The following is a 21,101-nucleotide window of genomic DNA, read 5'->3' as shown; positions in this document are numbered from 1 at the left end:
GTTAATCTTAAAATATTATAATTGCGTAAATGCTGGCAGAGGTATTATTTTTTTTTTTCTTGTTCTTAAGTTTCCTTTGGCAACATCTACCTTCCATAGTAACTTAAGGCATTTTTGCAGCCAGGTTTTGCAAAGGGTAGTATTTCATGCTAGGGCACAAAGACCATCTGAGCTCTATGCAGCAGGTAACTTCTACATATATGTTCAAGAAGACGATATAGGAATGCATGCCTGTGCAGGCCCTCTGCCCTATACCTAACTTCTAAAAAGAAAATTTTAAAATTCTACACCTACTACTTTGCACAAAAAATAATTTTTACATATACTAACAAGCAATGCCTTTTAGATGCACTTCTGTGCTCCTCCTATCTAAAAAGATACACTATGTGAACTATCTGAACAGAGCTAAATAATCATTGCAATTTGAACAAAATAGTCCTAGGAGACTATGAACGTAGATACATTTAATAATATCCACTTTTGGTAACAAACAATTACAATAAAGGAATTGAGTCTCAACGAACATTTTCACAGGTAGAAAACACATCTCTGGTATGTAAAGACCAAGTTCAGAACTTTTATTTGCTAATTACTTATAGGTAATGTGTTCATAGAAGCATTTATACTTTTGGAGCTTAAATAGATTGATCAGATAAATTGCTGTTGTGAATTATTTGCTCAGCTTCAAAGCAAAATGTTTTACAATTGTGGGAACACATGTTTTCCGCTGGGTGTTTTCTTGAGATAGACAGCTATCCATTTAGAGAAGGGACTAAAGTGAAGTTGAGTCACCAGCACTGAATATTTGCTATAATTGCATATGAGCATCAGGTTAAATTTACAGTCTCAAATGCAGATCTCATGTCAGCGTAAAATCGAATAAGACCACAAGGCACTTTGGTGTGAAGACAGAGAAAGCAACATAGTAATGAAACCAGTAATGAGACACCCCCCACCCCTGCCTTTTCCTGCTCAGAATGAATGACTGACTTATAAAACAAGATAAAACAGGAAAAATCTCTTAGAAAATACTTAATTTCTCCAAAATTTGGTAGAATGGGATCATCCATTATTGATTTAAAAAAAAAAAAAAGGCAGCAAAGAATATATTTGAAAACAACAGATTTTTCCCCAAAGTGTGCTATTATATATCCTGCTACATTGTAAGACAAAACTAATAGCTCAGTTTCTTAAAAAAAGCTGGACATTATGTATTTTGTATATGTATTGTGTACAACAAGCTATTTTTCTCATATGCTTCTGCTTACATATTGTATCAGGTGCAAAACCCTAGCCTGTCAACTAAATGGCTGTACCTATATGCTCATACCCATTTTTTAAATCAAGGGACTGTTGAACATATTATGTGGAGCCAGTCTGCAGAATGTAGAACTACTAATGAGGAAAGTGATGGGACTGGCAACGACAAACTCAATTTCAGATCAGTAGATCATCACTTTGAATTAACAAAGATCACTGTGAATGAAAAGTTCTGTTCAGCTGTGGTACAGCTTAGGTATTCTCAACACAGAGATAAGACAACTGTCATATACTATTAACTTCAACTTATTTTCTCTGATATGACTGAAATCAGAATCAAGTCCCTGAATATAAAGGAATACCACTTACAAAGCTGTGCGTATCAGTGTATCTTAAACCATATATGAACACATATGCATGGAGGGATATTATATAAAGAAGTCAGATACTACTTCACAAAACATATATTTAAATATTCATGTTTTATGTAAATCTAAGACAACAGATCCTTGATCCCTTAGGAGTTGTTATTGCAAGTTAATATTCAAGAAGGAAATACATTATTGCTATTTGACTGAAAAAGTTTGATAAGCAAAAGAAATTACATGCAATGGCAGCTGAACTGTTATTTATATTTTCTGCTAAAGGGAGTTGAATAAGATCAGACTGCTTACTGTCCTCAGCTGTAGTCATTGAAGTCCAGTTGCTATAAGCATTGCCATAGCCATTGGAGGCAACCACTCTCATCTCATACTCAGTGTATGGCTGAAGATCCCCAACCCTGTGTTGTAAGGAAGCGGTAGGGCCGGAAAGCAAACTGCAAAGAAAAGCAGCATGAGTTACATCATTAAACATCCCAGCACCTAAAGAAAGACTAAAACATTACATGTCTTGTAACAAAACCAGCCACCCTGAAGGTGAGCTGTATTGAAGACAACGGGACTTTTCTTGCTCAGCAGTTGATAGTGGCCTTGCTATGGTCTGCATACTCTAAAATGTCACCAGCAGAATGCCTCCGCCGCATCTGGAGTCGGTAGCTGGGTGCGCCTGGGGCGTTGTTGCGAACTGGTGTAGACCAGACAACCTGAAGACTGGTCGGAGTGGCAGATGAAAGCCTTGGAGGCATCACGCCATCTGGAGCTGTCGAAAAACATGGATGAATTAGAGCAGAGAAAACCATGGAGAACATATGCCGGGTGGAAACAAAATGCTCCATATACTGGAAAAACTGTTCCTCAGGATCAACAGCAATGTTAACATGGTCCATTTAGTTTAACATTTTCACTACTGAACAATGCTATTTCTTTATTTTCATCTCTCCAATACAGTTACATGAATATCACTTTGCTAAAAGCAAACCTCCAAACACCAGAAGTAATTCAGAAGCAACATATTCTCTACCACCTGTTCAAATATTATCTACTTCTCCTTGTGCCCAGGTCTGCCACCCTGAGAAGGTAAAGAAAAGCTCACAGAAATGCTACCCAGCAGGACTAAAATTGATCAGACTTTTTATCTTTCAGATACCTTCTCACCCTTATAAGTTAATAATAATTTTAAAAGAAAACAGCAGAAATTTTAAGGGAAAAAAGTCTTTAGGTAGAAATCAAAATAGATCCACCGAAGTCTCAGTCTCTAGACTGCTGTTTTGTTAAGGAAATTAATTTTTATGAAGTCCAGGAACTGCAGATCAAAATCTGTCAGTAATGATACCAGCAATGACCTTTAACTGCTGGAAATTTCACTGCATGCAGTAAAAAGAACTATGCCAATTTGCACCCCTGGGTTTATGGCTTTGTTTTTTCTTTAAAAAGAAAACAATCTGTTGAAGAAGCTTTCTGTATATAAACACATCTGGAACTCCTATATATAATGCACATCTTTAGCCATAGCTCTGTAGCTCTTTTCCACAGAGTTAAAACACTGGAAAGTTACTGTGTTTGTCATTTAAACCCTTGTATAATAGTTTTGCTTTTCATGGTCCAGTAGTTACCACTTGCTTCTTTCTTTGGTCTTTCCAACAAAAATTTTTTGTTACTGTTATCTTCTTCCTTCTCTCTATTGGAAAAAAAACAGTCTCTCAGATCTGTAACTTAAGGTGTAGTTGTAAGTCTGGAGGCACAAGTTGTAAGCTGTAAGATGAGCGAACAGTATTTTACAGTAAGTTTTATGAGTTTCATTTACCACCTGTGTATGAGGTGGTTACTAAGAGGAAAGTAACAGATTTTGTGATACACTGTCTGAATCATTCTCTCCCTGAAACAGATGAAAGGATGGCATTGGCTCAGGAAAAGAAAAAAAAAAAAGTAATCAATCAAACACAATAGTTTTTATTTATACTGACATACATATACAGAGATATGTGAACTAGCACCTGGCTGGTTTACTCTGATTATACATACTCATGACTGAGGAACTTCAAAATTCTTCAGCTCCAGCTCCAAATTGTGTTACGTAGCAAGGCACAAGACATGGCTTGCTCCAATCTAGAGACTTGTTCCCTTTCCCGTAAGTTCAAGGTCCACCAGTTGTCATAAGAAATTTTTACCAAAAGCTGGCTGCTGGAGTACCGGAGTTACTACCAGATATTTTACTTCTGAGAAGTGGCCCCTAGCCCTGCAACCCTCCTGTTTTTTTCAGGACAAAATGAAGTGGAACAGGATCTCCAGCTTCCCTCACTCCCTTCCCCTCATCTCTGTTACTGTGTAAAAGACAACATAAAATTTCTGGGCTTGGGCCAGCCTGGCTGCCTTTGAAAGCTCCCTCCTGCTGCTGTTATCTAGACCTATGCAATAAGGCTCCAGTAAATACCAAGTAAACTTGAAGTGTTCCTGTTTCCAAATCCAGGAGATGTCTGAGACTAAAGTAATTCATGGTCTGCAAATCCCTTGCCGATGCCTTCAAGGCCAATCAAGAGCTTGTGAGCACCTCAACTCAGAGGGAAGAAGATGGCTGATTTAACTTGAACAGCCCCCAACATCCCTCCAGCTGAGCCATCGAAACCAAACATCTGCACACCAAATGCCTCTGTATGTGAATTAAATTCCACTCTCCTCACTTAACATTGTTCTGTTTAGCAGCAACATAACTCATGTTGGAGTTAAGTTGTACAATAAGGGGGTTTAAGTCTTATGAATGTAAAGTACAGTACTTGCCAATCACCAATGAACTATTTTGGCGTCCCTTTATAAAGTGTTTCCTGAAGCTGTTAGCAGGCAAACTCAGCCAGTATGAGAAAGATGGCACAAATAATGTAAAAACTTTTAATAGAGTGTTTTAAACTATTTTCATAAGATGACACTACCAGAAAGACTCAATATCCGTTCAAAGCAGGGTACTACCTCCTTTAGAACTGAACTGTCTGTAGCTTAAAATGCACATGTAGTTTAAGCGCACACAGAAATTTTACACAGCAAAAAATGCTACATCTAAAAATGAATCTAATTAACTGAGCTGTAATTTGGCCGGTAAGCCAAAGTTCACGTTGTTATTGAGACAGTATGAGCAATTCACTGAGGAGGCAAAAGTGTTAAATTTATTTCCAGTTCTGTCAGGACACATCACTTCACCTTTGTTTTTCATTTCTCAATCTGTTAAATGGAGATAATAATACTTATCCTTCTTTGTAAAGCTCTCTGAGATCTACAAAGTAAAAGCTCTGATTAAGCTTTATGTATGTATAGTGGTGGTTATTATAGAGATACAGGAATGTTCATCAAAAAACAAAGATGTAGCTGTCTAAATGTCAATAACAATTCACAGTGCAGATGTTATTTTAATGGCGTAGGTAATCTCAGCTAAATGTTCAAATCTCTTCTACCAACAAAAACACAGCACAGGGAAGAGTAGAAAATTTGGACAAATCTCTTCTGTGAAAGTCGGCTGACCTGTAGAACAAGCCTAGCCAACTACTTTCAAAGCAAAATGTTAGAATATACAGCAAATTTATTTAATCTGAAAGACTTCCCGTAGCTCACAGAGAAGGTCCTCAGCTAACCACTAGCAAGTGTCCTCAGCCATGCGCTTCCAAAGGACCAGGACAGGTGGGCAGGAGGGTACAACAAAGAAATTGTCAAGTCTCTGCTGAGTCATAATGAGAAAGGTGCTCTATTAAACTAATCACACTTTGATCATTAAAACTACAGACCGCTTCCCCCCAAAAATGGTAATTCTAAATTGCACACAAAACATCCTTTGACTATTTCAAACATTCCTCATCACCAAGGTCTTCAGTGTAACATTTCCCTCAGCTTAACCCTTTTTATCTGATCCATATTCCCGAGAGACTCCTTACTACCCAAGTAATAACTGGCAACCAGCAATAATTCTACTGTGAATTTCTCAACAGAAGAGCCATGTATCTATCAGCTTGATATATCGTCTTTAAGATGCAATGTTGCTCAAAAAGCTCCCCTCAAGCTTTAATATGACCCTCAGGGGGCAACCACTCCACTTGCAACCTACTGAATCAACATCTAGCCCAGTAAATCCTCACTTAGCAGGGCAGAAAGTCACGCTTTGTATAAGAAGAGACTACAAAGGCAGAATAAAATATTTAATCAGATGTCAATTTTAATCAAAGAATTAATAAAAAGCCCCACAAAATAATAAAAACTGAAGACTGTTTCAAGCTGACAATGATATATTGTATTCCAGATACGCAGGTAAATGTAGATGAGCCAAGAAAGATCTCATCCCTGCTCGGCCACTAATGTGCTGAACGATTTTTGAAAAGTGTTTCAATCTGTTGCCTCAATTGCCTTATCTTAAACAACTTATGCAGGAGTAGTCAGCTTTTTAAGTATTTGTTTATTTTAGGACAGCAAGCATTGTGTTAAATGATTGTGCTAAAATGTTTACTCCATGTTGAAAGCCTATTTTTCTGAGAGGTATCACTTATATTTATCATAAGAATATATCTGAACTTTAAATTTTCTGAAAGTGGAAGACTATAAAAAGTGAACTATCAGTAGGACAATAAATTATTATTTAGTTCTAAAAATGCCTGCACTATTAATCTTTAATAAAAGGAAGAAAAGATAGTAGAGCTCGATTTGATATCTATCAAATTTGTGAAAAACTCACTCCAACTTTGAAGTGAAGCGACGCTGCTTTTAACAGCGATCAGATATACTGGCCCTGCTGTATCCATAATATCTGCAGATAGGCAGCTAGAAGAGTTTGGAGCTATGTAAATGTAACTCTATAATTTGCCACATCTGCGTGTGTAAAATTTTTAGCACAGATGATGCATTTGCATCTTATCGAAATATTTTTCATAGACACGTATGCAAATGATACCTGCAGGTATTTAACTGCAGAGAGGGAAAATAGGCTCTCCACAGCCTGTGCCATAACAGCAAGGAAAAGTTTCAGTCAGACTGCCTTTAGATGAATGTCTCGCTCAGTCATGCCTACTCTCACTCTTTTCCAGGTTCAATTCACAAACCCCATTTCTTTATCTCATTGCAGTGGTTGTTTAGATACTCCTGATTCATTTTCTATTTTAGGTGCCCATACTGAGATCATCTCATTACGGCACTTTTTATGGCAATATGTTCTGCGCATTGACATTTGTTTCTCTTGATTTTCCCAGGTATGCCTGTTATCTAGTTGTTTGCTCAGTGCAAATAATTCCAGTCATTGCACTCTCCATAATTCTCAACATGGCCATGTGTTTTTGTTTCATTTAACCGAAAGACAGGCCATGATGCTGGGCCATATGTCATCACTAGAAGGGCATGCTAGTTATAAACCTTTATCTATTGGCAAAGCAGAAGATTGCTTTTTTTTGTTTCTTATCTTCACAGGCTCATTGAAGTTTACTCCGGTTTGGTTTTTAACCCTCTTTTCCCAGTTATCTTTCCTACTCAGTGTATAGCAAATACACACAACTGTTCTTGATTTTTCATTTAAAATATATGTTCAACCATTTTGTTTTCCAGCTACTCAATGCCTAAAGAATGCATAGAATATTCTTGGATTTTCTTTTAATTTTATAATTTCACTGATAGATGTTTTCAGTTACAGATATATCTCCATCCAATTATACATATACCAGGGACAATGCACCCTTTATGCAACACACTTCCATGCAATGTGAATTGTCCATGGCGGCCCTTCTTGCTCGCCCCTCTCTGGCACATTGGGCCTGGGAAGTAAGGAAACTGCACTATGGGAAAAAAAGCAAGTAAAGAGATATAAAGGAGTAGCTTAAAGCCACCGTAAACTTCCCAGAAAATCCAAACTTGTTCACACCTCATGTTCGTGATTTTTTCTTTTCGGAAGTATAACATAAACAGGGTACAAAAATATCTTGTTCTCTCTTGGTGACCTATCCTGGTTTATACACCTGATCTTTGCTATAATAGTAAATTCATTTGAAAAGGAGTGGCTTTGTAAATATTTTCACTTTTAGCATTAATCTTTAGTGTTACTTGTACTTGTAAGGCACAATATCACTCGGAAAAATGAAAATAATAAGTTTGAAAAATCTAAAATTTATCTTTATCTGGAGTGTGTGAGGTCTAACTGCGAATTTTCCTCCACTTGCACTATTTGGTATTCCAAGCTGCAGAGTACAATTTTAGTAAGGCTCTGAAAATAACTCAGGCTTCACTCCATGACTGCAAACCTGAAGTTTAAGACGACTGTGTTTTGAAATCCCAGCTCAGGCTTACTTATTAATACTGCTCTTGTGAAAAACAAAAGCAAACCTCCCCCTCCTTCTAACAAACTTTTCTTCATGTACAACCTCAACATCTGCAATCCAGATATGGGTCTCAAGTAAAAATATGTGTAGGAGACACCCTTTTCCTAAGTGTTACATCTTACTGAGGTCAACACTATAAAAATGTCTTACAGATTTGTCACCTTTACCTTTATATTAGCAGCAACCTGCCTCATGCCACGTAGAAGTTTATCCACGTTACTCAGCAAGAACTTTGCTAAACTCTAAAAGCTACCAAAGAATGCCAATAAGCAATTAGCTGAATGATTAATGATTTTAATACCTGTAATAAAGACACTGGATGGAATTTATAACTCCTCCGTAACACTAATTATTCATCAGACTGTTTAAAAGGATGCCTAGCCAATAACCGTCGTATCACGAAATTAATTTTTAAAAAAATACTATAAGGAAAAAACCTAAGGATTGGTATTACAAAATCAGGCAGAAACCACAATTAAACAAACAGTTCCTGTGTTTCCAGGCAGAAACCACAATTAAACAAACAGTGACTCTGGTCACTGGAAAATGAGACATCTCTGTGAAGCAGCTTTGAGAAACTATCAGATCTGCCTCTGTTTACTTAAGGGAACAGATGAGGCAAGAGCAGAGGGAACAAGATCCTTCAGAAGGAAGCTTCAGCTTCCTGCATGAAGCAGCTTTAGAGATTAATTTCAGGAGATTTGTTTGTTGTTGTTTTTCTTTGTTGGTTTGTTGGGGTTTTTTTTGGAAAGGAAGAAGGTGGAAGAATTTGACATCATCTTCAATATCTTGCAGCTTCCTTTATAATTGATAACTGCAGGCAGAGAGCTATGACCAGAGGCAGGTATGCCAGCTTCCACATGGATGGAAACATCTCTGGTGACAGTCTTACTGGCGAGTCCCACTGGCGAGGAGGCACTTGGCTGAACAGTTTCTTTCTTAATGTTAATGGTACAATTTCAAAGAACTGCAGGCTGGCTTTTAAGCTTTTTACTTCATGTTTGAAACTAAGTTCTTAGATAGCTCTGGAAATAGGAGATGCTGGAAAGCAACAAAAAAAAAAAGAAAATCATATCACTGACGGTTGGGAAAAGACCAGGGAAGAAAGTTTAAATCTATGTAGCTTAAAGAACAAGGGAAGAGCAAAGGGATAGACATATTGGAATATTCAACTTCACAGAAGTTTGGCAAAGACAAAGAGAATCGCTGTGTCCTGCGAAACAAGGCATACAGTAATGGGATTAAACTGCTGCAAGAAAGATTTCAAATCTCTATCAGACTAAATGTTTTACCAGAAATGAGACAATTTACGGTTTTGAGGAAAGAAAATGCATGGGATGATTTCCCATGAATACTTTTTCAGCCCAATTCAATGAAGGTGATCCTAACATCATAGAAGATGAAGAAGGAACAAAGAAAAAGGAAAAGGTACAGAGGTGGTGATGTTAGAAGAAGCACATGCCTCAGTCTGAAGAATAAGTTGTTGAAAATTAATTTTTAATAGTGTTTTATTCTATGACTGAAAGCAGAAGGATAACATAGGATATTCAAAACCAGAAAGCAGCGTTCTACTTGAAGAAGTGGGCGTGGTTTCTGCAAATGATGGTTGCTATATCTCCACTCAATGTGGCAAACAAAACTAAGAAAATATAGCAACCTAACTGAATGCTAAAAGAAGTGAGATATTAGACAAGATGCGAATGTTCTTGTTAAATAAGAAGTCTCCTGGTTCAAATGCTAGCATTATGTGCACTCCTGCAGTATGAATGTGCCGGCGGACTGTTACAGAACAGTCTACCCTGATAGCAGAAAACTGAAGTGTTACCAGTTGATGTGTATTTTGACAGAAGCATCAGCTTATATATGCTTAAATGTACAGACTGGAGAACAATGCAGGTTTCCAAATAAATTAGATCTGGAGTAAGATTACCAATGGATTTTTAATCCATAAATTTTTCTGCAGTACATAGAGGATGGTGTGAAATACTACAATTTTTGATGGAATCCAAGCTTGAGAGTGTCCATAAAAAGAAAAAAGATCTGACAAAATGACAGATCACCCGATGTTAGGGACTCACTACACACAGCCACTGGACTACCTTTTGGCCATGAAACAACCGAAGCCACAACAGATACTTCCCCTCTCAAATTCTTTCCTTATTTGCAGAAAGAGGAGGAAAAGGGGTTTCCTCAAAGTTTCTGCTCCTAGTAATGCAGGCAACACAGAGCTGGATTTGGTTTGCATCTGCTAATTAACTTCTTTGTGCCATATGTGGTAATCAAAAAAAACCCCTGTCTCATTGTCAATGTCTTTTTATAGGTAAAGTGGGAGACAGGTGTTGAGGAAGAAGAAAGTGATTCTTCCCACCTTTAGCTGTTGGTCCCCTTCCCTCTCATCTCCTCCACAGACAGCAAGAGGAGAAAAAGTCTGCCTCTCTGGCATGTCTGGAGGGGACCAGCTCACTGTCACGGCTCTGCCAAACCCCTGCACCACTTCTCCTTCCCTTTCTGTAACAGGAAATCATGCATTTACATTGCCACATTTCCAGTGGCATTTACGCGTTGTTTTGAAATGAATACTATATAGTACTATGATTTATAAACAGAGAGAACATTTAGAAAAAGAAAATCAGTATTGTTGAATAATAAAAGTAAAATCTTAGCTATAAACAAGGAAAAGCAAACACCTTTTAACTAAAAATACCCATTGTTTATGCCAACAAATAAACCATTCTTCACAGCAGACTCATATATTAAAGGATCAGACAACTCTATCATTACTGGGCATTGCAAAGTTGGACCAAGGCACTGCCTCCTTGGGTATGAGTTTATTGGGATTTCTTGGCTGAGGATGTGCTGTCATTAATACAACTTATTACAGCTTTGGGTTTGGTTCTAGTTTTCTGGTGGTACTGATATAAAAGAATACTAAGGCTACAAAGATAGCCTTAGTATTGTCTCCTTGCATTTCAGATTTCGTGATGTGTTCATGGTAGGATATTCCCACAATCACTGTTCATACACTGTTGTTTTCTGCAAAGAACTTGCAGAGTTGCCTAAAGCTTTTGTATACTCTAACTTACCTAATCTTCTGAAATATATCTTTATGAAATATATGTATATGACATATGAGAAAAGCTACTAGTTCTTGGATATTTTGTTCAAATATCAAAGAGCGCTATAGGAGTGCACTAGGGAATATGTTGTCAAAGAAACCATGGAATTTTATCTTCTCATTTCCCATTTTCTCTAAGGTGTAGGTGCTTATCACAACAATATCAAAGTGTCTTCTATGTCAATGCACTGAAATAAATATATTCCCACTGAAAGTCATGAAGGAAATTCAGAAATTTGGAATGTATAAAAGCTCACAAGCATTACAAGCTCTAACTTTACACACTGGGAGTCTCCTCTCTGCTTGCAAGAAGTGTTGTTCACCTAGTGACAGTGGAAGTCATGCCCTTAAAATACTGAGGATATTAATTCTTCAAAAATTTACCTTATGGTTCAATCAAGTGTGTTCTAAAATTTTGCTCCCTGGAAGTCTTTTTCAGTAGCAACCGTACTCTCACAAATGGAAGTTAAAAAAAAAATACCTAATTTACTACTTTGCTCCAATCTTCAAGCTATTAAAAAGCATATTATCTTTTCTTGTTCACCTGAGATGGACACGGCTGAAAACAAAAATATCAAAGCAACAATACTTATTAAGTAGAAACTCTGGTTTGTGTGTTATCTTAACCTGCTTCTCGCTTCACTCTAAGGCATTCAAAGCATATAGCCTTTGAAGTAGCCTGCCTATACTCTCTAGTTTTCTTCTGCAAAGTACAGCATATGTCAGGTTCAGACAAAATACCAAAAATGACTGTATATTTTATTAAAAGCCTATTTTTTCCTCTCTCTCTCTTTTTAACAAAAGTCTAATTTAGTTGTTGTTCCCTTAGGTACAAAGTACACAGTTCATAATTCATTTGATATAAAATGTCAGTTTAGATTTTTGCAGTGCTTTGATAAATGAGAAAAAACATGTACATTTCAATTTCCTTCTATGAGGTTTTACTAGCAGAAGCCCCCCTCCCATTGTGCTGCTCAAAGACCTTTGTGTTAAATTAAACATCAAGATTCAGAAACTGTAGGGAATGATATTTCCAAGACACACAGTACAAATATATGAGGCTGGGAAAAAAGGTAATGATTTTTCCTACCAGTAAAGTGATCTCTCCCAAAGAGCATCTTTGATCCTTGAATTAGTTCTCAGTTATAATTTAATATATCAAAACTGTCAGCAGCTTTCCTTATATTTAGACATAAAGTGATATAGTCAGCTTCACAAAGAGCAAAATACAACATTCAGGGGCTTGCTCCTCTCCCAACATGTGCTTGTGCCTCTAAAGTCTATCAATATTAATGGCAAAAATCTTTATACATCAAAGGAGACTGCAGAGAATTCATTTAATTGTATCTGTCATCACTAACAGCACGGAGTGTTTTTTCCTATACAACCAAATCCTGCCATTGATCAACACGCAAAACACTCAGGGGGGTAATCTGCACAATGGCAAAGAGCAGAACCAAAAATTTAGTTCTGGAAATAAAACTGTTATAATTAGGAAAATAACAACAAAACACTGTGTGTTATTCTCTGATGTAACACATGAGGCCAAGGCCAACCAATCTGAACTATCACATTTACAGAGTAAACAAGAATTCTTATCACTTCTCAAAATTGCCAACTGCAATGCTATGGCTGTCACTTCACGTTACAGTCTAGGTCAACAGCTGCAGTATCAATAAATTAAGCTGTATTAGAAAATAGCAATAGGACCACATTCTGATGCTCGTGCTGAGTATCAGCGCTGATGAACAACATATGTCCAGAACTCAGGGCCTGCTCCTCTTGCCCCCTTGGCTGCTGCTATGTACGCTGTCTCGCCCTGACCAGAGAAGTGTCTTTAGCCCTGGATTACAACAGTACCTGCTCTGTCTTCTCTCCCAGTAAATACAACTTTTTTTTTCCCCCCTCCCACAGTGGTAGAGCTTCAACAAGGCATTCTTGTTGAAGAAGAAGAATATTCTTGTTGAATATTCTGCCTTCCTTGCTTATGTAGCCAGAGATTAGTACGCTGCCTGGCAAGTGGGAGATGAGAATGTTAGACGCTTCAGGATGAATAATCCAGATCTCCTTTTTTCAGCCAGTGCTCTAACAGAGATAAGCTATGACGGAATATGAAAGGTGACACTTCTGTTCCACCTAACTGTGGCAAAAATCCCTAACTGTTTTTACGGTTTGGTCCCACACTAAAAACAGCATTTCAATTGACAGAAATATGATCCAGGTGTTATCTGCTGAAGCAAAATATTTAATATTTAAGGTGAATAAAAAGCAATTCAGACAAGCCTATTCACACATGGAAATAATCCATGCAAAATATACAGTTGACTTATCTGATGAATAGGGTAAAAGGATTACAACCTTTTATACCCGACCCATCCACATAGGAATATGCGCACAGCATTATTAAGTAGCTATTCATCAGTTAATGTCCTGTTGTAGATACTTTTAACAAATAAACCATTTATACGAATTAACTTGGCTTCTTTTCCTTACATAATGCTGAGGAACACATAAATCCACTGAAACTGGTGGAAGTGTGTCAATATACAACAAAGACTGATCTGTTCCCAAGTATTTTTACTGAAAAGACCTTGGCTACTGTCTTCTTGTTAAAAATTGGGTAGCCTAATTGATTAAAAGTCTTAGTAACACTATCACGTTTTATTCAAACCCACACCAGGCTGACTGTGTTTTGCCTTATATGCCACAAGACATGTCACAGCATTTACTCCAGTGTACACATGCAATTCACCATATGTTGAAGTAAAGGAAATACCTTGGCAATACTTACTCTCTACAATACACATTTTCTTCAATCTTTTGACAAAAAGTAAAGAGGCAGGAAAAACTTCCTCTCCTTTGTTCATTTTAAAACATAGACTGAAAAGGCTAAATATTCATCACAGAAAATTTACAGCTGCTTAATTCAGATTACAACCATCAGGAACATCCTGTTGAATTTTTTGGACAGCACTATCAATTTCTTACGAATAACCCTCTCAAATAGGCTTCTTAGTATGTAAGAGCACTCACAACTTCAGTGGAAGGAAAAATAGAGAAAAGAGTATTCTTTATATAATGCCATCTCTTCACTCATCCAACTTCTTGTCTTTCTATGTGTTCTATTAGAGCCGTTTAGATAATCTAAAATCAGTCACATATTTTCATGTATTTTCACGTATTTTCTATGTACACAGTGTCTGCATTCAATTATGGTGACACCTTTCACAGAAAGGCAATCCCCCAGTTTAAGCTGAGTGACAAGAAGAGAGGCTGACAAACTTTCTGACAGCTATATTATACTTTTCAGCACGAGGATGAGTATCAAAATCTCTTTCACCTTCCCTTGTTAACAAATGCCTGGCTTTCTGTCTATCTGTAAAATGGGAATAACAATCCTCACTCACTTGAGAAGCCTACTGGAAAGCTGAATTAGTAAATATTGGTAAAAATCATAAAAGTAAATATGTCAGTACACAAATAGTAAGAATTAATATAATTCAATATTGGATGTCTCCCACCGTAACATGAAATACATGAATTCCCTTTCTTTTTTATTTTACTAACCTGGAATTAATCTAAGAGCGTATTATTTCTTTGTCAGAAGAATACATAAGACCTGCATACAGATCCAAAGGAAAAGAGACAAAAATCCAGCATGTATGCATTAACATGCATATACTGATATATCATATACATAGAATCACAGAATCATACCATCGCCTAGGAGAGAAGACCTTTCAGATCATCTAGTCCAACCACCAACCTAACTCTGACAAAAAACATCACTAAACCATATCTCTAGGCACTACATCTACATGTCTTTTAAATACCTCCAGGGATGGTGCCTCAACCACTTCCCTGGGCAGCCTGTTCCAATGCTTGATAACCCTTTCAGTGGAAAAATTTTTCCTAATGTAAAAATTCTCCCCTGGCACAACTTGAGGCCGTTTCCTCTTGTCCTATCACCTGTTACTTGAGAGAAGAGACTGATCCCCACCTCTCCACAATCTCCTTTCAGGTACTTGTGGAGAGCAATAAAGTCTCCCCTCAGCATCCTTTTCTCCAGGCTAAACAATCCCTCATTGTCCCGCTCCTCATAAGACTTATTCTCCAGACCCCTCACTAGCTTTGCTGCCCTTCTCTGGACCCACTCCAGCACCTCAATGTCTTTTTTGTGGTGAGGGGCCCATAACTGGACAGTACTCGAGGTGGGGCCTCACCAATGCCGAGTACAGGGGGACGATCACTTCCCTAGTCCTACTCACCACTCTGTTCCTGATACAGGCCAGGATGCTGTTGGCCTTCTTGGCCACCTGGGCACACTGCTGGCTCATATTCAGCCAGCAGTCGACCAACACCCCCAGGTCCTCTTCTGCCAGGCAGCTCTCCAGCCACTCTGCCCCAATCCTGTAGCACTGCATGGGGTTGTTGTAACTCAAGTGCAGGACCCAGCACTCGACCTTCTTGAACCTCATACCACTGGCCTCAGCCCATAGATCCCACCTGTCCAGATATTATTTTTTTTATATTTGTGTGCGCGCATCTGCATGTGCATGCAGACACAAAAATAAACATTCAGAAAGAAAAGCACAATGAGGAAAAACTGTCAAATATCAGGAACCACTAAACACTATAGATTCTTATAGTTGCCTTTGTTGTAAGAAAGAGGGTAGCATACAACACCACTGCATTTTAGGGACACCAGAGGAGAAATGGTGACTCTAATGGATGACTCTTACTCAGCTTCCCTTTTCTCTCCCTTTCTGTCATTATATAGAAGCTTATTTCTCCTTAGGTACTCAGTCAAATAGCTCGAAGATAACTGCATAGACGTTACATGATGAGGAGCACTATACTAGGAAAAAGCAGGGAAAAGTCAAACTACCAGAACAAATAATTTAACCAGATGGAGGAAAAACAGTTTAATTCTGCAAAGCATTTTAAGAATTCAGATAAAAAATTTAAGATTTTTTAAATTCAATTTTAGATCTACTTCCAAACTACACAGAAAACTCCCAAAGAGGAGTTAACAGAAGTTATTTTTAACTGTAAAGAAAACCAGCAAAAAAACCAAAAACACTTTTATGACCATGATGTTTAAGAAAGTTCACCTCTGGTTTCGTCCCCAGCTAAAGAGAGGAAAAGAATAGTGATTTGATTCCCTCTACATTTCACCTGCAGCAAGATCTTAAGAGATCCTTAATTTTTCACCCCTTAAGCTTTTTTTAAATTATTATTATTTTTAAATATAGAAACGTGACGAATATTCAAAGCTTCCTCAACTGTAGCTCAAAAAAACCTTGCCACTTTACTCAAGTGCTTTACAATCAGCATGCTAACTTACGTAATTTAGATGCTTCGATTGCAGAAAATGCAGAATGAAATGACACCAAAAAAAACCCAAAACCCAAACACAAAACCAACCCACAGACATTTGCCTTTCCTGACAGGTAATGAAAATGCCATTTTTTTTCTGGAAACTATAGGGGCAGGAGTTGTCAAAAATAAATATATTAAAGTGAGGTTTTTAGAAAAGCAGTGCAAATCATAGTAGCAAAGTAACATAAAAATTGATCCAATTCCTGATACTTGTATGTATCTGGCAAATTGTTCAAAAGACAAAATTCATGGTGTGACTTTTCAAATGTCTTCTGTATGTTTTCACTAGGAATTTCGATGTTATTTTATTGTAGAATTCCTTCAACAGAAAAACCTAATTTATCACATAAAGAATGTTGACTTTAATTATTGTACTGAACAGTCTAGTTCAGATTCACACAGAATTAAAAAAAAAAAAAAAATTCCAAACATGAATAGGCTTAAGATTATATAAAAATTGCATACTTAATTGCATACTTCATCTAAATTTTGTCCTTTTTATGTACAATTTAAATTGGTCCGAGATAGGTTTATGTGATGGTAGGTAATAACTTTAAATAATGATCTGTTGCTAAATTCCACAGCAACCGATTTTTCCTATTTTTATATATTCCTCTGTTTTTCAGAAAGATAATCAAGCTATAGTTTTCCGGTGTGAAATCTGCTCTACCACAAATTTCTTCTGAGAGATCATAAGTACCGCCTGGACCTTATGCTAAGGCTAAGGTTTTGGAAAGACCTGGAGTGAGACCTCTACAATAAGGTTAATTGCCTGCTTATACATGATCAATTGGCTATTCCAAGCTGTTGCACAGTTCTCCCTTTCTCATCTGGAACTCCCTAAGCAAGCAAAAACATCCATGTTCTTCTAGGCAACTAAAATCATAGTTTTGATCTTCTTGCCCTAACTGCTTCATACATCTCCAGAAGACAGAAAGCAACCTAAGTGCTGACAAATACAGGTGTCCTATGTCTGGAGCTGTAACTATGGGAGATCTGCCTAGCCCCAAAAGGACAGCATGCAAGTTTAAAGGGAAGGAGGCGATCAGAAGAAAAAAGACATAGTTGGAGTGTCATTCCCTTCTGGCACTCTCCAGTTTTATAAATAGTGATTTACGCTAAGGTTCAATTTAGAGCAACCTTGATGCAGTCCTTCATAATGTGTGGAGTGAGGCTGAGCCCCAGCTGGCTGCAATTTAGGAAAGTAAGCAGTAAAGTGGGCACCTCTGTGCCTCCCATTGCCAGAGTCTGAACATACCACCTTTCAGGAATGAGACTCTTCTCTTGCCACCCAAACCAGCCACCCAAAATCTACAATAGACACAGTATGAGCTCACTGAAAGATGTGCTGAACAGACTGGGAGAGGGGAATAAAAGAAGAAAGTAGAACTAATGAAAATGACAATCAGTTCAATACTGCAGAGGTTAGAGAAGAATTATTGTTTCATTAGAACAACTCCCAGTTTTCCACACAAGCACTTTTGCAATCCTACCCTTATATCCCCATGAAATCATCTTTCTGGACAAAAGGAACTGGAATGGACAATTTACACAGCTTGCCACTGACACTCTTTAATTAGCTAGATCATCGATGAGAGATGTAGGAGAGCTCTTTCCCCCTCCATACTCTATCCTGCTCTCTCCTTAAACTACATCTAGAAAAGATATGGTCACAATTTTTCATTAAGAACTTTCTGTTAACACTCCCCACCCCTGTCGACTTGTTTGCAACAATTTTATTTAAGACATTTCCTGTTCTTCCTTAAAATTGCAGATTATATTATTCTAAAGATATAGAGATATCATGCAAGTGTTTGAGGATTTGCAATTTTTTTAAATATAATTTTTTTTACAATGAATACAATCGAATGATGCCAGAGCTTTTTTTTTTTCCTAAACTACGTTTCCTTTATTTTTTTCCATTTTTAAATTCTGATTCTACTACTCTACCTTTACAAAAGAAACAGAAAGAAACAGAAACTGAAGACATGGAAAAGAATTCTGGTGGATTCTAGTCTAAGTCTATGGGGGAGGGAGGGGGAAGGAGAAAAAGAAAGAACAGAAAAAAGGAGAGACATGAGAAAAGCAACTAATGTCTCAGAAATAGCTGAAATGCGAAGTAAAGCAAATTCTCTCAAAACAAGTTTTATGGCGTGAGTCTTAATGTGATACCGAGCACCATGGAAAACCAAATCTGCCTCACAGGGAAAATTCTAGCATATTCAGATTTGATTTTTCTTCCTAAATAATTCTGGCCTAACAGCATCAGTTAGCTTTGTTTACTGAATATTCATTCATCTAAGGAGGCCTTTTGGCTTCCATGATCAACTTGCATGAGCAAATGCTTTCAGATGTGAATATAAGTTGTATGATGTGGTTCTTACTTGTTTGCATAATTAGATCAATGATCCTATGATGTGGTTCAATATCCAGTCTCAGAGGTGTTGCTACCTAAACTAACAGTGGCTGAAATCCTCTGGCTGCAGGACACTATCCTCTGTAGACGTTGAACAAACATCAGCAGCCTTGAGTCTGTAGGCTCACTTTTTGCTGCTGAGAACCAGCCCAAGCTTGTAGGCAGAGGTATGCAGCATGCTGAACAAAACAAAGGACCAGCAAAGAGCGAGTGCTTAAGAAACCAAGACAAAACCTGACATCCTTCACAGCTAGACATTCCTATCTTGTGCAAATCAGACAGAGCATATAAATGATCAACATACTCCATAAATTATGGCAGAGATTAAAGAGACACTTCACTGCTTAGGCAAATATTTTTTTCAGAGTATCTTCCTTTCTGTGTATTACACAGGGAATATACATGAATTCTTTGAGGCTCTTTTCTATAGGTAAGTCAGTATCAAGTTAATGGTTTGTAATCCCCAACACAAATAACCAGACAGAGACAAGCCTGCAATACAGAATTGCCATCCACGGCAAGTTTCATACCTCTTGCCATTACTTGGGAATCCAGTCCTTTTCTGTGCTTTGGAGGTGATTATTGAGCCTCCACCTTCCGTCCCATCTGATCAGCAGCCTGTCTCTCTCTGTTATCTCTCTTTGCACCTATTTCCCGACATAATTTATCTTCTTCCTTTCTGCATACAGGGTTTCACATTCCCTTCCATACTAGGGCTTTTGTGTTCAAAGGCAGGGAACAAATGTATTTAACTAGAATATAAGCTATTACCAGTAGTGATAGCAACTTTCTTTTCTGTTAGCTTACCATCACGTATTACAAAGCAATCCTAAATTAATGGAGTCTTCTATGTGCCACTACATAAGAAATAGTACTCATTAAGAAGAAAAATATATAACCAAGGACTCTATACAGAAAATTTTCACCTAGATTTTTGCAGTTTTACATCCACTGTATCATTTCAATTCATTTACCTAATTAAGTTAATTCTAAACCAATTTGTTCTCCGGATATTTTACTGGCTGGCATCCTCAAATTAATGTGAAGCACTGGCTAGTATATTATTTTTTACAACTTCTACCAAAGTAGTTTAGGACAAGATAAATAGAACAAATTCATTCTTTTAGGAAAAAATATAAAACTCAAAAAAATTTACTTCTACCTCTGCGGTATGAAATTTGTCACTAATCATTTTAAACTATGCCCTTTTATGCTTGTTCCATCTCTTTTAGCTTTCTATGCAGTTCTTTGATGTAACAAAGACAGTTTCAGACAAGATTTCAGTTCATCTGGAAAAAAAAGCTTTAAGTCTTGAGGCAAAAAGCAGTGTATTTAAAATTTATATACTCCATAATGCCTTTGTTCTGAACTTGAACATCCTGAAAAACTTCGCTGCTTTCTTTAGCTTTCCGACTGAAGATAATTCGTTCTCATGGTTTCAGCTTCTTATTATGCAACAGTGACTTTAACTGGTGGTTCCAGCATTTAAGTACATGCACAGTCATGGCTGACCCTTTCTGATCAATTGCCAATCCATACAGGTTTGACTGATAAAAGAGCCAATTAGATTTAAGCAAATTAAGGGACATCACCAATGTCAACCACTTATTAAACTGAATGCTGAATTCCATGCATACAAAACACTAATGCACCAAGTCCCATTAAGAGTTGAAATCCTAACCCCATTAGTAACTCCAGACCACTACAGGGTAAGGGTCAAAAGAAAGTTTCATATTTATGGATTAACATTTGGATTCAGTTTTTATTTTTTTAATCTTTCCAAGAACTCTTGAACCTGCACTGCAATTTTAGTCAAGAGCTTAGATAAAATATATTCCTTGTTTCTAAGATATTTTTTTTAAAGCGTTGACTTTAAGCATGGCAAATCAGCTTGATGAGAAATTAAGATATATTCAATCAGGTAACACTAGAGATTTGGTGTGCTTTATATTATGTGCAAGACATTTTAAATAAAAAATGAAACAAAAGAAATGCATGTTGGAAAAAAAAGTATCATAATTGAAAAACAGGGATCTGCAGTAACTTCAAAATGGCATTCTCCTTTGTCCTCTATCACTCTCCCTCTTATACAACCTTCCATCAAGCTCCATGAGGTACTCTCCACAATGCAAATTTTTGAAACAGCTTGTTTTGTTATCCTTGAAAAGAAAATGCTACCTTTTAACACTCACTAAAAGGCTGTGATTTTTTATATA

At 37.2% G+C, this 21,101-nt stretch overlaps 1 protein-coding gene across 4 annotated transcripts in view; it reads right to left on the bottom strand.

The window, feature by feature from the left end:
* The window catches only part of USH2A (usherin), a 394,302-nt gene that overhangs the window by 136,247 nt on the left and 236,954 nt on the right, over positions 1-21,101 (bottom strand). For all 4 annotated transcript variants that reach the window (XM_074579436.1, XM_074579435.1, XM_074579437.1 and 1 more), the window contains 2 exons: positions 2,250-2,400; positions 1,935-2,077 (listed from right to left, as the gene is read on the bottom strand). In XM_074579436.1, the coding sequence (XP_074435537.1) occupies positions 1,935-2,077; positions 2,250-2,400 (294 nt within the window). The remainder of the gene's footprint in view (positions 1-1,934; positions 2,078-2,249; positions 2,401-21,101) is intronic.

Source organism: Larus michahellis, chromosome 3 (genome assembly GCF_964199755.1).
Source record: "Larus michahellis chromosome 3, bLarMic1.1, whole genome shotgun sequence".
Lineage (NCBI taxonomy): Eukaryota > Metazoa > Chordata > Aves > Charadriiformes > Laridae > Larus > Larus michahellis.
This window is presented reverse-complemented; position numbering and strand designations above follow the sequence as displayed.